Source organism: Leopardus geoffroyi, chromosome C3, assembly GCF_018350155.1.
Source record: "Leopardus geoffroyi isolate Oge1 chromosome C3, O.geoffroyi_Oge1_pat1.0, whole genome shotgun sequence".
Lineage (NCBI taxonomy): Eukaryota > Metazoa > Chordata > Mammalia > Carnivora > Felidae > Leopardus > Leopardus geoffroyi.
The window spans coordinates 25,642,687-25,658,217 of NC_059338.1; the positions used below are offsets into that span (position 1 = coordinate 25,642,687).

The window sequence follows — 15,531 nt, forward strand, 5'->3', positions numbered from 1 at the left end:
GGTCATGGTCTCACAGTTTGTGAGTTCGAGCCCCACATTGGGCTCTGTGCTGACAGCTCAGAGCCTGGAGCCTGCTTCTGATTCTGTGTCTCCCTCTCTCTCTCTGCCCCTCCCCTGCTCATGCTCTGTCTCTCTCTGTCTCAGAAATAAACATTAAAAAAATTTTTAAAAATAAAAATAAAAAAAATAAAATATTTAAAGCCTGAGTTGGGATATAGGTGCTGGAAACGGGAGATTGTAAAATGATTGTTGCCATAAAAAGGAATTGAGAACTGACGGGCTAGAAAAACTACTCCCCGTGTGAAAATTTCACTTCTGTTTGTTTTTTTTTTGTTTTTTTTTTTCTCTTTTTTTTATTTTTTTATTTTTTTATTTTTTTTTTTCAACGTTTATTTATTTTTTTGGGACAGAGAGAGACAGAGCATGAACGGGGGAGGGGCAGAGAGAGAGGGAGACACAGAATCGGAAACAGGCTCCAGGCTCTGAGCCATCAGCCCAGAGCCTGACGCGGGGCTCGAACTCACGGACCGCGAGATCGTGACCTGGCTGAAGTCGGACGCTTAACCGACTGCGCCACCCAGGCGCCCCTGTTTGTTTTTTTTTAACTTTAAGAAACTTAGATTCTTTCATTCTAGCCCTTGTGAGCACCATATTTTGCTTGTTTCTGCTCTAGGCATTGTTTCTTGACATAAGACACTGGAGACTTGAGTTCTTTAAGTTAATGAAATTGGGCCCTTTCCGAGCTGAGTTGATATAATACACATGGGGGAAAGTGGGGTTACTAGATGGCACAAATTACGTCACAGAGGGCGGTCTCTTGTCTCCAGGGGGAGATAATGAGATGGAGTAAGGGTTCCGTGGGGGGCAATGAAGCTTCACTTCAGATGGTGGGTAAACCATGTTCAGCGTGTTTGGGTAGTAACCACTTAGGACGACGGCCGGATCCTCCTAAACTGCTGTCGTCAAAATAATATTATCTAAAACCGTAGTCCCAGGAGGTCGAATACGTTTGGGAAATGGGGTCACCACCTCTTGGAGATTCAAGATGCATATTAGAATATTAAATCTCTAAGAAATCCTTCAGTAAAAAAGCCTGTTCGATCCACCATTTTCTAACCTTTCTGGCTGTTGACACATTCCCTTGAGAGGCATAATGTCCATTTTGCAATCACTTTCTGTGATTTATAGATGCATCTGATGACAAACTAATGCCCTAACATTGAGTAATTTCCCAGAGCTTGCATTACCAGGTTGGAGATAATCATTAACAGTTGTAAGCTTTTGGGGCACCTGGGTGGCTCAGTCGGTTAAGCATCTGCCTTTGGCTCAGGACATGACCTCAGTTTGTGAGTTTGAGCCCCATGTCAGGCTCTCTGCTGTCAGGGTGGAGCCCATTTTGGATCCTCTGTCTCCCTCTCTCTCTGTCCCTCCCCTGCTCGTTCTCATTCTCTCTCTCTCTCTCTCTCTCAAAAATAAACTTAAAAAAAAAAAAAAAAAAAAGCTCTCACACTGGTTTGTCACTATAAAGCACTGCACTTACCGGAATATGCCCTGTGGGTGCCTGGCTGGCTCAGTCAGAGGAGCGTGACCCTTGATCTTGGGATTGTGAGTTCAAGCCCCACTTTGGGTGCAGAGATTAAATAAAACTTAAAAAAAAAAAGAGGAATATGCCCTGTAACTGGAGTTCATGAAAGTGACTTCCTTCGGGATAACTTTAAGAGGACAGTGTGTGATGAAAAATCAAACAGGAAAGATCATTTCTGCCAGACGGAAAGCGTTGGTGTCGAGGAGGTTGTTGAAACGTCACAGTCGATGTTATGATTCCCATGTGCTTTTCAAAGCATCATTGACAGAAACCCCACTCTTGTCAAGGCCACCTTCCATGTTGCCCAGTCCAGTGGTCGATGTTCAGTCCTCATCAGAATTCCTGGCAGCTTTGGTTACTTCCTCCTCCTTGAGATACTTAGTCTTCATGGTGCCTTCCAGGAAACCACAGTCTCTCCTGAACTTCCTCCTCCTTCCGTGGCTTCTCTCATTTGCTCTGCTGGACCATATATATATTTTTTAAACCACTAAGTGTTGAAGAACCCCAGGGCTCAACCTTCTAGTCATATGTTCTCTCTCTAGGTGGTCGTCTTCAGTCCCACAGCTTTAAGCTCTATAGGTATGTGACCATGAAATTTATATCTTTGGGCTTGACATTGAAGCTCTGTGCATTTATACTTACTAGCCTTCTTTACATCCGAGATACCATCATAAAACGAACATGTGCAAGACAATTGTGGAGCACCTCCTTCATCCTCCAGTGTTCACTGGCCTCGTCATCTAGCCGGTAACTCAAGTCAGTGCCTTGGGGTCATCCTAGATTCCTGTTTTTCTCACAGCCATACATACCCACTCCAGCAGCAAATTCTATCCATTTGACTTTCGAAATAGAGCTTGAATCCAATCGCGTTCACTACTTCGGATGCTACCAACATTGTCTAAGCCACCAACGTCTCTTGCGTAGTTTAGGCAGTGGTGCCCTCGCCGGTGTCCCGGTTTCATTCCGGACCCCCAGTTTCTTCTCACAACAAGCAGAGTATTACTTTTAGAAGTGTAAATGAGACCACGTGCCCTGCCTGCTCGCAACTCCCAACGATTTCACATAAAAACAACAGAATCCGTGCTCCCGCCATGGCAAGTAGGATCTGGCCCCTCGCTGCCACTCCCGCCTGCTTCCCGCTCCTGTCACCACCTTGCTCACTGCATTTAAGCCTCACTGGCCAGCTTGCTGCCTCTCAGGGACGGCACACGAATGCTGGCCGATGCCTGTGCACTCACCCCTTCCCCTGCCTCCTACGAGCCTTCCCTGGGACTTGGAGTCACTGCTCCCGCCCGTCATCTAGTGCCAGCACAGACAGCACCTCCTTACGAAGGCTTCCAGGAGCATCTGTTGCCAATCCCTCTTCCCACTCCCCTGCTTTATGTTCCTCTGTGGCACTCAAGTATCCTTCATCTCCCGGCGTGGTCCTTTCCTGTCTTTCTGTCTTCAACTGCAGTGTAATCTGAGGCAGATGCTTCTATCTCATTCTCTGCCGACTCTCCGCACCTAATCAGTGCTTTGGACATAACAGGTGGCCCAATAAATCTTTTTTTTTTTTTTTTTGCTAAAGATTTTATTCTTAATCTCTGCACCCAGCGTGGGGCTCAAACTTACAACCCGGAGATTAAGAGTCACATGTGCTTCCCGACTGAGCCAGCCGGGCACCCCCTAAATCTTTTAAAAACGAATAAATGAATCAATCCTCTGAAAGACCGCTCGGTCAGTCTGTCTTCCTTCAGTGAATCTGGCGTACAGATGGATTAGATTCCTGCCTCCAAGCAGCAGACGGACATCTGGGAACAGGGTGATCCCGTTGCACTCTGAAATGTCACACTCTTCAAAGGAGATCAGGTAAAAAGCCCCACTTGCTGTGGAACTGATTTTGAAGTGGGGTTTCAAAACCTCTGCCTTCCCTTATTCTGATTATGTGAACGAGGGAAATAGTGATTCTCAGTCTAACAGTTTTGTTTCTTCTAAAATATCAGCCATGTGTGGGGCGCCTGGGTGGCGCAGTCGGTTAAGCGTCCGACTTCAGCCAGGTCACGATCTCGCGGTCCGTGAGTTCGAGCCCCGTGTCGGGCTCTGGGCTGATGGCTCAGAGCCTGGAGCCTGTTTCTGATTCTGTGTCTCCCTCTCTCTCTGCCCCTCCCCCGTTCATGCTCTCTCTCTGTCCCCCAAAAAATAAATAAACGTTGAAAAAAAAAATATCAGCCATGTGAACCTACAGTTTAAGAGAGACCTCTCTTTGGAAAATATCTGGTCATTTGTTTCTGAGCTGCATATAAAAGGCTCGATCGTCCATAATGGATAACACACTTGTTAAATTTAAAATATTTTATTTCAGGAAAGGTACACTTAGATTTGCTTCAATCTCGTTTTCTATATTCTCAAATTAATCATGATCATCTTAGATAAAGCCATTGATCCTTCTTTGTAAATCTGTATAAAAAGGATGCGGGGTTTTTTTGTTTGTTTGTTTGTTTGTTTTGAAAAACCACAAGAAAAATACAGCTACTTTCTTTTTGTCCAGGTCAGTCACTCCAGTTAGATTGCACATTGAAGTCCAGCAGCCATCAGCTATTTTTAAGTATTTACAGGCATAGTTAAAACTACACCCTTAGACCATCAGCCTTCAAAAGAATTTAGATCTGTTTGACTTAACAATAATTATGTACCAAACATACGAACAATTTCGAATCTGCTTATGAAGAGGTTTTAAAAATAAAAATTGCTCGCATTTATGAAGCAGTTTCTAGGTCAGGCATACAATAATTGCTTTAAACAAAGCCACTTCATTCTTTCAGAATTCCTTTGAGGTAGGGTAAGTTCTTTTAGAAATGTCACTTCGATTTAACAAGAACAAGCAAGGCTGGAAGACCATCAGTGAGGGACCCGCCCAGGGCCGCACAGCTAGAAAGCGAGGCCAGCGCCCACTCTCCGGCCAGGGCCCCGTCACCACACAGGATATGCTGGCAGACGCAGCCGGCTGACATGACAAGGCCACCGATCTGGGGTACGCTGCTCAGTGTGGGGCCCGTGGCTCGGGCTACAGAGAACCTCGATCCCCTTTTTATAGCCACGCATGCACGTTTGTACATAACGCAGAGAAGCTGCAGGTAAGCGCACGTACGGTCACCGTCACGGCCATTTTACTACTTACAGACGTCTCCGTGGTCTCACCCTTTCCAAGTGGCAGGCTCTGTGCCCTCTCGGTTACTAGGGGATCTGCTCGGTCGGGAGAGCCCCCTCCTCCACACTGCTTTCGGTGTGCTGCTCCCCCCGCATCGCTCGGCAGTCCCAGCTTTTTGTTAAGGAAACCCACCTGACGTGGTACAAAGAGCTGTTTTCCTTGACAAAAGATGTAAAGTTTAAATCAGGTATTTTTGAGAATTTCTTAGTGCTGTGCCTACACTTCGCGTAAGCGCGGTCAAGTAAAAGAAAACCGGAACCTTCGTCCCATTCTCCCAGACGGCTTCTGAGCCCGTTAGCACTGATCGTCAGCAGTGGGGTACTTGCAGGTAGATGTTTAACAACTGGCTCTCCGGGGGGGAAGAGAAAGGGGAGGATGTGTAGCCTCTGCCAGTTTCTATGGGGTGAATCCTCCCACGTGGCTGATCTCGGGCCACCAGACACGTTACCACTGAAAGCGCATCTGGGAAGAGATGGACAGAGCCACACCTCCGTATCCTACTTCCCCTGTACAGGTACAATACGCTTAGATACCTTCAAGGAAGTGATGAGTTTTGAGTGGTTCTTTCCCTTGTCTTTAACGGAATTGTTCACTTTCTATAAAATCTCATGTTTAATACTGGCCGAGTTTTAACAACTAGCTCTCAAAAGGAAATGTTAACGACCAGCTTTTATCAGCTAGTACGAGCCAGCCCAGCATACCACTGAATTAGTGTCCCAAAGGTAGCAAGATTCGACTTTTCCTTTCGATGTTTTAGATTTTAAACGAACTACGGATATCAGCAACGGGAATTTGAGGGACCGTGGCTTACCAAAAAGTAAAAAGCACATAAATCATTTGAGCATGCCGGGAACTAACTTGGGGTTTGTTTTGACTGATTTCAAATATATCTACAGCAAGCAGTGATCATCGAACTTTACAATTTCAACCTGTTCTTTCAAACTTCAACGAAAAGTGATATTCAAACCCAGGGGATGGTCCATGCAGGAGGTGGTCGGTGGCCAATGGAGTGAAGCACGTGGCTGTCTTCTTCCTTCCCATCGGGGTATCCTGGACACCTCTTACCAAAGGTCCGAACCGGGGGAGAGGAAGGTAACTTGAATATCCATCCAGTAAACTGCTAATGATTTTCCCAGTCCGTTCAATTTCTTCTACCTAACCAAGTATTTGTGGAAAAGATCCGAGCCAAGGCGTGGAGAGATCGCCTCCAGGGCGACCCCCAATTTCTTGAACACTTTGGTCTGTGCTGGTGCTCGAGAGGCCGGCCGTCTTCGCCTGCCCCCTTCCCCCAGTTTTACCTCTGGTAGCACTCTGGGCTTTCCATTCCCAGTGCTTTGTCCTGGGTAGGAACTACAACAGAAAAAACAGGTAGCATGCGTCAGCAGCTCTGATTAGCTGCGGCAATTATTCATTCCGAGAGCTTCCCCGGGCTTTTGCTTTTCCCATCCTATGGCTCCATAAGGGAGAACAAGCAGAAAGTCAGACTTACTGGTTCTGGCAAACTGTTGGTGGAGGGAGTTCGTTGAGACTCGCGTCTGGGGCTCAGGGAATATAGGTTTCTTTTGGTCTCCCACCAATAGGGAACTCATTGGGTGTTACTCATTGGATATTCACCAAATAGTTCTCGAATGTGTGGCCTAAATGAAGGCTCCATGCTGAGTGCTAGGCTAGACACCAGCTGGTACCGGCCACCTTGGAAAAGTGGGGCTACAGTTAGTGCTGACCGGGGTGTGGGGGGGGGGGTGGTGGCGGGATTGCTCTCCTGGGCTTTAAACTGAGTGGTCATCTGAGAGATTGGATTGCACCCATTCCTTCAATTTTTTGGTGATCATGTTGCTTTTATGGAGAGGATGAGGGCTCCGCTTGGGCCCCTTCTCTTAAGAACTGGCTACGTGCACAGCTGATACAGTACCTGGGACTCTGAGATCTCCGGGCAGAAAGGCTGGGAGGCTCAGGGACATGAAAATAGCCTCGGGACACCCCCTGCCTTGGGTCTCCAGGAATGAGACTATTCTTAGGAGGTGTCTCTGCCCCAAAGGAGCTTTTCTTTGCCACTTGGCCTGAAGGACCTCTTTTGAAAAAGAAATCGGGACTAGAGTCAAAATCCCAAACTGCAAAGAGATGGCCAATTAGGCCTCTGGGCCGTGTTCCAGCCAAGGAGGCAGAGGCCGCCTTTCAGGGCCCCACACGGGCTGGAAAGGGAATCCTGGCCCGTGGTCCCACGGCATGGTGGGATGCAGGAAGCCAAGTTCACGATCCGTGCCCCTCTCCTGATGGAGAAACCATGAGTCAGCCTATCCCATTCCCTCCTGCCCTAAGAGTCCAGTGCGGACAATCGCATGGCAAAGCAGGAAGAGGGGAAAAGGAAGCTGTAGAAAAATAAACACTTCCTCGCATTTTACTTGGAACAGAACAGTATTTGTGGCGTGCTACGATCTACAGCATCTCCCACAGCCTCGCCTCACTTTGTTTTCCTCCTCTTGTGTAGCAACAGATTCTTTCCTTACCTGATGAGAGTCCAGAGTGCATCCTGTGGAAAAACAGGAGCAAGACATAGAAGGTAAAAGCCAAGCAACCAAAGATCACGCCACAGACCAGGAAGCTATAGCTGCCCTGGGCCTGGAAAATCTGCCAGAGGGGAAAACACAGAGACGCAGGCCGTCAGAGCCTCACAGGAAGGCGCACTGGAGGAAGCAGCTTTCCCCGACCCCCGGCGGGCTCCGCAGTCAGGTTGAGGCCCGTCACACCGACGGGCAGGGTGGTGAGTAGGAGGGACGTCTTGGCCTCGTTTCGAGGTTATGTGTCTGGAGGAGGCAGAAATCCTGCTCGTGACCCCTGCGGTCCCTTTTCGCTCTGTATCTGGAAGCTTCTGCAAATCTCTCCATCTTCCTTAAAACTCTGGTCAGACCGTGTCTATACCCACAGGGCCGAACCAGAACTCTGCAGAGGATGTGTGTAGACCTATGTCTCTCTATCATGGAAAATTTAAAACACAGGCCAAAGGAGCTTATGGAGTTCCCCTGGGCCCGTCACCCGACTAGCAATTAGCACCTCCGTGCCCCTCCACTGTCCCCTGCACTAGATCACACTGAAGCAAACCCCAGACCTCACGTCATTTCCATGCGGAGTGTTATCAGGAGGTGTAGCTCTCCTCCCGGCAGGGCACAAGATCAGGAAAGGAGGGTTGGGATTAGGGGCATCTGGGAGACCCAAAGACCTAGGTTTGAACATCCTGTCACTTATTAGAAGTATGACTGACCGAGGGCAAGTTGCTCATTTATCTGAGTTTCAATATCCTCCTTTGTAAAAGGGGGCGTAACAACGGCGCTAGAAGCTTCAAACAAAGGCAGATGTATTTTTTTTCCTGGTGCACCCGGGAGGACGGGTACGTATGAAGAGACGTGGGAGGGCTGGCCCTTGATGAGGGCAGGACATGGGCAGGAAAGCTGGGCCCTGTGTAGGGTGGCCAGAGGCTAGCGGAGCTGGGGTGGGGGCGGTAGGTTGAGAAGGGGCGGGAAAAGAGCTCCCGCCCGCCACTCAATCCCATCCCAGGCTCTGGGAGCTGAGTGACATTCCCACAGGGCCCCGCTGGCCCCGCTCCCAGACATGACTTGTGTTTGCTTTGGACCGTACCGCACCTCCCTTCACATCTCCAGGTCTCACATGCGGAAGCAGAAACAGGTAACAGAGGGGGGCCCTGCCTGCTGTGTGGGACCCCCAGGGGAGGGACAGCTTGGGTTCAGAAGGTGGCTGGCTACATCTTCCCACCTGCTTGGAGGGGGGCTCCCCAAATGCTGTCCCCTGCCCCTAGGGTCTCCCACATACCGAACCAACCAGCATCTGGAGAACCATCTCGCCAATTCCTGCCCCTGTCACCAGCACCGTGGTCGCACAGCCTAACCAAAAGAGAAGGATTTGGGTTAGTAAAAGCAAGTTAAGGAGACAAGTCAGCTGGTACAATCCCGGCTATTTCTGGGGAGACCCTGGAAAATGGTGTGACTGCCTAAGAGGACGAGTTCGAATTCCTAAGATTTCTCAGACCTCAGTCTTTAACTTTGCTTTGGGAATGCTTAGGTCCTGCTGTCATTATAGTTTCACTGTTCTAGAACCTTCAGTCACTCAGGGTTGTCTTCAGGGTAACTTCCAAATTGCTTAGCCTGGCATTCGGGAGTCCTTCCAAATCTGACTGCCCCCTACGTTTCCGCAAAGATTCCCTGATCTCCTCAGGCCAGCCCTCTCTTCCAGGCAGACCAGGGTCCTCACTGCCCTGGCATCGTACTGACCAGCCACACCTCCGCTCACTCTGGCAACAGGCCACAGACCCCCTGAGCCCAAGCTTCAGAGTCAGACTCGGGTCCCAAGCCCAACTGTGTTACCTACCAGCCGTGTGACCTCAGGCAAGTTCTCCCCCCTCTCTAGGCCTTGGTTTCCTTTCTGTAAATGGGCATGGCAACACCTTCTCCGCAGGGCTGCTGTGTGGTGAATCTGATACACCACTTACTAAGTGGTAACTACTTAGCACAGTGCTGGACACAGTGAACTCCCGAACCCCTGCCAGTTCTCTGCTTAACCCCTTCAACGCTGCCTTCAGGATAAAGTCCAAATGCTTTCATGTGGTTTGCAGGGCCTGGTCTCTGCTGAGAGCTCAGACTCCCATCACACCTGCTCACAATCCACCCTCCCGCCAGGAGGACGGTCTCGCTTCCCGCCCTGCACACTCGTGCTCACCGCCGGGTTCTGACGCTTGCGTTCCCTCCCTCCCTCCTGAGCGGTCCTCTTCCTCCTCCCCTTCGTGGGCTGAGCCCCTGTTCATCTTTGAAGTTTCTCCTTTAGACTTCCTCCAGGAAATCTCCCCCGTCCCTAACCCTGCGGTAGCTGCTCTTCGTGTCCCGCGGCCCTCCACCCTTCCCCCAGGTACCCCACTGTTTGCAGGGTAGCCTTCCCCTCTGCGCTGCGAGCCCACGAGAGAGGACTGTGCCCTGAAGTGTATTCAGTGGCGTCCACTACTGCTTATTATTAGCCCAGTGACCAACATATGATAGATACTTAATGTTGACTGACTGATTACTAAAACAGAGATTATCATTCCCTACTTTAGGCTTCAAGTTCCTCTTTTGGTCTGGCTCACGTTTACATTAGTCTCTATGCCTTTGCTGTCACTTTGTTCACTGCCCCTGCCCCACTCTTCCTTGGAATGTCTTCCCTTTTTCCTTCTGCCTTTCCAAATCCTGGGCCAGCTCACGTCCCATCTCCTCCAGGAAGCTTTGTGTGGATTCAACACTGGTCACTCCCTTCTCTGAATCCCAGTAGCACCCACTGTCTATTCCACTCATTCATTCAAAAACCCTCCAGTACTTTCTGGGCATCAGGTACCAAGCTAAACACCGAGTAGTCAGATGAATAATTAGAGTTAACGTATGTTTTGAGCACCTGTGAGTCAGTTAAGCTGCTAAGTCAAGTGTTTTACATTTCGTCAAATGCACAAACAATCCTAAAGATAGGTATTTGTGCCCCCGTTTTGCAGATGAGAAAGCTGAGGCTCAGAAAGGGGAAGAAAATTGAGAAAATGGTCTCAAGGCCAGAAAGGGTGCAGGCAAGACTCACATCCAGGTCTGCCAATGACCTCAAAGCCTATGCTCTTGCCCTCCTTCCCTGCTGGTGCCCACAGGGAGCACATTGCTGAGGAGAGGGCACAGATAACATAGGTACAAAAGCCATGAGGGTCAAACAAGAGAGGCAGGTACAAAGGAGAGGGACACATCTTTCCAGGGGGAATCAGAGAAACTTCCGGAAGGGGTAGAGAAGGAGGGACTTGAGCAGGCAGGTAAAGGGGCCAGACGGAGTAGAGCGGGCACTCCAGGCAGAGCAGAGCTTTTGTGCCATCAGGGACTAGCAAGTAATTCAGCATGGCCAGGACGCAGGCCCTGAGTACAAGAGGTGGGCAGGGGAGGCTGGTGAAAGGAGAAGAGCACCACCGGAATACACAAAGGCCGTGACTGTGTGTTTCACGGGGACCCCTCTGCAGCAGGTTGGAGACCCGCCGCTAAGTGGTCCCACCCTGGCTGCACTTCAGAGCCTCCCAGTGGCTCCGGACCAATTACGCCAGGTGTCATGGAAACAAAGCCCAGGCCTCTGGTTGTGTTATACGCGCTCTGGGTGATTTTAATGTGGGACCACACTGAGAACCGCCACCGAGGGAGGCAAATCTGAAGGGCACAGGCCAAGACCTGCGGAGGCAGCGATGGAGGTGATCAGAGACTGGAAAAAACGGGGCACCATGAAATATTCCAAGCAGGCACGTCATGGGAAAGGCCTGAACTGCGGTAGGGATGGTGGGAAATGAGAAGAGGGCAGATCTGAGTGACCACTTATTATTATTCTCCAACATTTGGCTTACTTAATGAACTTATTTTTAAGTAGGCTCCACACCCCATGTGGGGCTCGAACTCACGACCCCGATGTCAAGAGTCACATGCTCCGCGGACTGAGCTGGCCAGATGCCCGTGTCGTCTAACATTTGTTGACCACTTAAAACTCTGGGATCCACCGCGTGATGTGTGATACCAACGTTAATTCGCTGCTTTCGTCTACTCACTGGGGTTTGGAGATCATCCTTAGATCTCGCGGATCCAGGCCTGCCGTCTCTTGTTACTGGGGATAACTGCGCTGGTTTTGGCTCTAACTGCTCCAGACCGCCCCCCCCCCCATACACCATTTCCTCACTCCTCCCTAAAGAAATCACTCCTCCTCAATGTTGGTTTTCCGACACCCCAGGGCACTCTAGCTACTTCTAAGGGTAATGTTAAATGTTCAAACAGAATTATTTTTAATTAACCCATTTAAAGAAAAAAAAAAAAAAAGGATCATTGCTCATTGCTACACGCGGTGGGGAGGCTACAGCAGGGGAGGGAGATTACTGCAGAGAATTTGAGGTTTCCGGCATCCAAGAACCCCATCAGGACAACCCCCGATCAAGTGTGGAGCCGCTGTTCTAATTCTCCGTGCTTCCAAAAACAGCCGCAAGAACAGCAGAGCAAGGAGGTACTATTCCTGATAAGTTATAAACCCCCTTCCTATGCCCTAACTTTCCTGCGCAACTTTGCTGGTCTCTGAACTTGGGATTTCCAGCACACTGGTGTTTCACAAAATGCCAGCTGTGCCTCAGGAGGCACTGCCGTGGGAGAAAAGAAAACGGGAAAGAGAAGCTTACAGCTTCTCAGTGGCCTGAAATCACATGACACGGGCATACTGTTGAACAGGGAACTCCACGGGGGTCAGAACTTTGCGAACAAGTTCCCACCCGAGTCAGGAGGGCGGGGATCTGGCTGGAATACCACAGAAAAGATGGGGCGTCGGGGGAGGAAGCCGCACCCAGCCAAGGGGGGGCGCTCTTTGCTCTGCGCCCCAGCACACCCACCTTTGTACTGCAGAATGTCCTCAGTGTAGGCCAGCATGCTGGGGAAGGTGCTACTGAGGAACAGGCCCAGGCTGGCTGTCCCCACGAACAGGAAGACGACGTTGTAGGAGAAAACGAGAAGCACGAGGAACGTCACCACCACGCCCACCTTTTAACAGCAGAGAAGGAGGCTATTAGGAACTGGGAAAAGCTGGGCGTCCGGCTCCTGACTTGGAAAGCTCCTCTCGGACCCCAGAGCAGCGCTGTGTGACCAGGGCGCCTCCCTGTGGACTGTGTGGGAACTGCACCTTCCCCAGCCGGGTCTCGGCCAAGGATGCCCCTGGGGGATGAGCCGCCAAGACCGCTAGGCAGAGGGCGGGCCATACACACTTGAAAAGCGCTTGGTGAGGCAGTACTGCCTGTCCCTCAGGTCTTATCTTGGAGCACGGGGAATTCCAGCCACGCCACCAGCTCTCTGCCCTCCACTCCTCATGAAGAGGAGCTGCTTTTCTGGCCCTAAAAGCCATGCGTTTGCAGGCAGCAGGAGGGGCTGGCTGGGGAGGGTGTGGGTGGCTGGGTCCCCACGCTCTGGGAATCCAGGCAAACCTCCCAGACGGAGGGTCCGTGACTGTGGCCCGGTTCCTCGGTTTCAGCTCAGACTCCCATGAGCAAATTCCAGCCTGTGGTTAGAGACTCTTGTGATGGGTTCGGGGACCAGAGATCTTCCTGGTTCAGTAAGGGTCTCTGTCACACGGGCATATTTTTGTTAAGTGCCGCTTTTTCTAAATCCCTTAAAAAGGTTTTTATGTCAATATTGAAAACTTTCTAGGCAAAATGCCTCTGGGAGGAAACTTAGGCAGCCCGGGTCTGGAGGCAAAAGACCAAGTCTGGGGCTTTGAAGTCCCTGATCTCTCTAGCCTCCTAGTCCACGAAATGGGTTACAAAAGCTACATGGAAGAGTGGTAGGAAAATGATGGCAACGCAGGGTCTCCTCAAGTGTGACTCTTGTGACAAATATCAGTCTTAGTGTTTGTGTGTGTGCCCTCCCTGATGTCTCCAGACACAAGGATCTTGCATAAAAAACCATGGTTTTCAGGTGAGCGTCTCCTGGGTGAGTACCTCTGTTTCCAGAAAAAAGAAAGATAAAATTACATAGCAGAAGGCTAGAAGGTGTGTAAGAAACCACATCCACCCCCACCCCCACCCCCACCCCGGCCGCTTTACAGATGACCTGAGCGTGCCGAGGGAAGGGACGGTCACACTCACAGGCAGATCCCGGGGATTTGCTCCAGCTGGAAGAACCAAGCCAGTGATCGCAACCCGCGAGCCCCCTCCCTTTACGCTTCTCTACCAGCCCCTCCGTCTCTGCTGCAAGATCTCTTGGTCCGAGACCTGAGACCTAGCGAAAGACTTGCTGCCCCGGAGGGGGGTGTACCACAAATGGCGGCTGAGGGGAAGACACCCTCTTCACAACGGAGAGAGGCGGACCAACGCGAGAGAGGCGGACATATCCAAGGTTCCAAGTATAATGTATTTCTTTGGCACAGAAAATGGCCCCACAGCTTCACTGCTCTTTCTTCCTCCTCTGCTCAATCTTTAAATGTTGGCACGGCCCCAGACCCTTCTGGCTCTTTGTCTGTGTTCCCTGTTGGTCCGGCGCCACGGTTTCAAATATCTCTACGCCCAGCCGCTTAAATCCATCCCTCTGGCCATGACCTGTGTCCAGAACTCCACTGGACGACTGACAACCTGGTCCAGACAGAGCCCGGCCTTGCCTCCAGCAAACACACTTCCTCGCATCGGTGAAGGGCATCCCCATCCGCCCTGTGGTCAGGCCCTGTCACGAAGGTATGTATGTCCTTGATCTTGTTTCCTCCTTCTTTCCACCTTCAGGCCAAGGGCAAGTCCTGTCAACTCCACCCCCAAAACGCTGTGCACCCTTGTACCTCTCCGTACCCATCCCGGACCACTCTCTTGTGCCTGGACTATAGGAGTGGCTCTTCATTGTCTCCCTTCTAGATCTATCCACGCTCTTACAGCACAGGGCAGCGTGCTTCAAAGCAGATCTGTGCTCGCTTCAGCAGCACATATACTAAAATACAAAGCAGATCAGGGGCGCCTGGGTGGCTCAGTCGGTTAAGCAACCGACTTCAGCTCAGGTCATGATCTCACTGCTTGTGAGTTCGAGACCCACGTTGGGCTCTGTGCTGACAGCTGGGAGCCTGGAGCCTGCTTCAGATTCTTTGTTTCTCTCTGCCCCTCCCCTGCTCACACACTGTCTCTCTCTCTCTCTCAAATATAAACATAAAAAAAAATTAAAATAAAATACAGAGCAGATCATGTCCATTCCCCGCCTAACACCTTCTAAAGGCCTGCTTTTCTCCCACTTGGAATAAAACCCCTAACCTGGCTTACAAGACCTTCCAGGATCTAGCCCATGTCTGCTTCCCCAACCTGTTCCCTCTCTGCTCCCCGCCACAGACCCTGCCCCACCACGCTCTCACCCAGTTAGCTCCCCCCTTGGGCCTTGCAACCAGCAGTGCCATCAGCCAGGAACCCCGACTCCTCTGCCGTTCACACCGCTGGCACCTTCTCAGTTGTCAGCTCTCAACTTAGATGTCGGGGGCAGAGCCGGCGAAGATTCTGCTCTTGCTCCCCTCCTGCTGCCTTGGCAGCACCTTTACACACCACACGTTTGCAGGCGGGCCTTGATGAGCCACCCTGAAAATCTCCAGACTTGGGCGAGCTTTAAAAACACCTCTTATTTTAGCCGGGGTGACCTAAGACGGAGTGCGCATGCCCAGGGCGAACTAGCCGCTCCTCCCACTCCTCCCACTCCTCCCACTCCTCCCACTCCGTGAGGCTCCCCCCCACCCCCCACCTGCTTCTCACCTGCTAAACACGCGCCTGCTGACCGGCCTTGCAGGGCACGCCCCGCTCACCCTCCCCTCCCCTCCCCTCCCCTCCCCTCCCCTCCCCTGCCCCTCTTCTTCCCCAGCCCCCTAGCCAACCATAAGCTCCCCGAGGCAGAGCCCCGCCTTGTACAACTTGGTACCCCTGCATTTGCCCACAGGCCCTGCACAAAGTGCCTGTTCCTTCACCAGGAAGGGGTTGTCGAGACCCAGGAGAACAGAGAGCAGGGTGACTGTTAGTTTAAAACCGAGAGGAGTGAATCGGCAGCATGAGGGGAACTTGCTCGCGGCTGTTTACCTGTAATCCTGCCAGGGTGCCCGCCAAAAGCACCTGAAAAGGTCCGAAAACAATCCAGGCGCCAAGGCCCCTCTCCACACCCCGAGTCACTGTCTCCGGGGGAGGGGCCCGGGAATCCGTATCTTCTCAAACCACCACTAATGTATTTGG

General features: G+C 51.1%; 1 protein-coding gene across 6 annotated transcripts in view; it reads right to left on the reverse strand.

Annotated features, from left to right (window-relative positions):
- Nucleotides 1-3,904: 3,904 nt before the first annotated feature.
- The window catches only part of MFSD4A (major facilitator superfamily domain containing 4A), a 31,611-nt gene continuing 19,984 nt past the window's right edge, over nt 3,905-15,531 (reverse strand). For 2 of the 6 annotated variants that reach the window (XM_045456246.1, XM_045456251.1), the window contains exons 7-10: nt 12,193-12,340; nt 8,601-8,671; nt 7,283-7,305; nt 3,905-6,125 (exon numbers count right to left, since the gene is read on the reverse strand). In XM_045456246.1, the coding sequence (XP_045312202.1) occupies nt 5,927-6,125; nt 7,283-7,305; nt 8,601-8,671; nt 12,193-12,340 (441 nt within the window). In that variant the 3' untranslated portion in view covers nt 3,905-5,926. The other 4 variants (XM_045456248.1, XM_045456247.1, XM_045456250.1 and 1 more) reach the window with 4 other exon arrangements.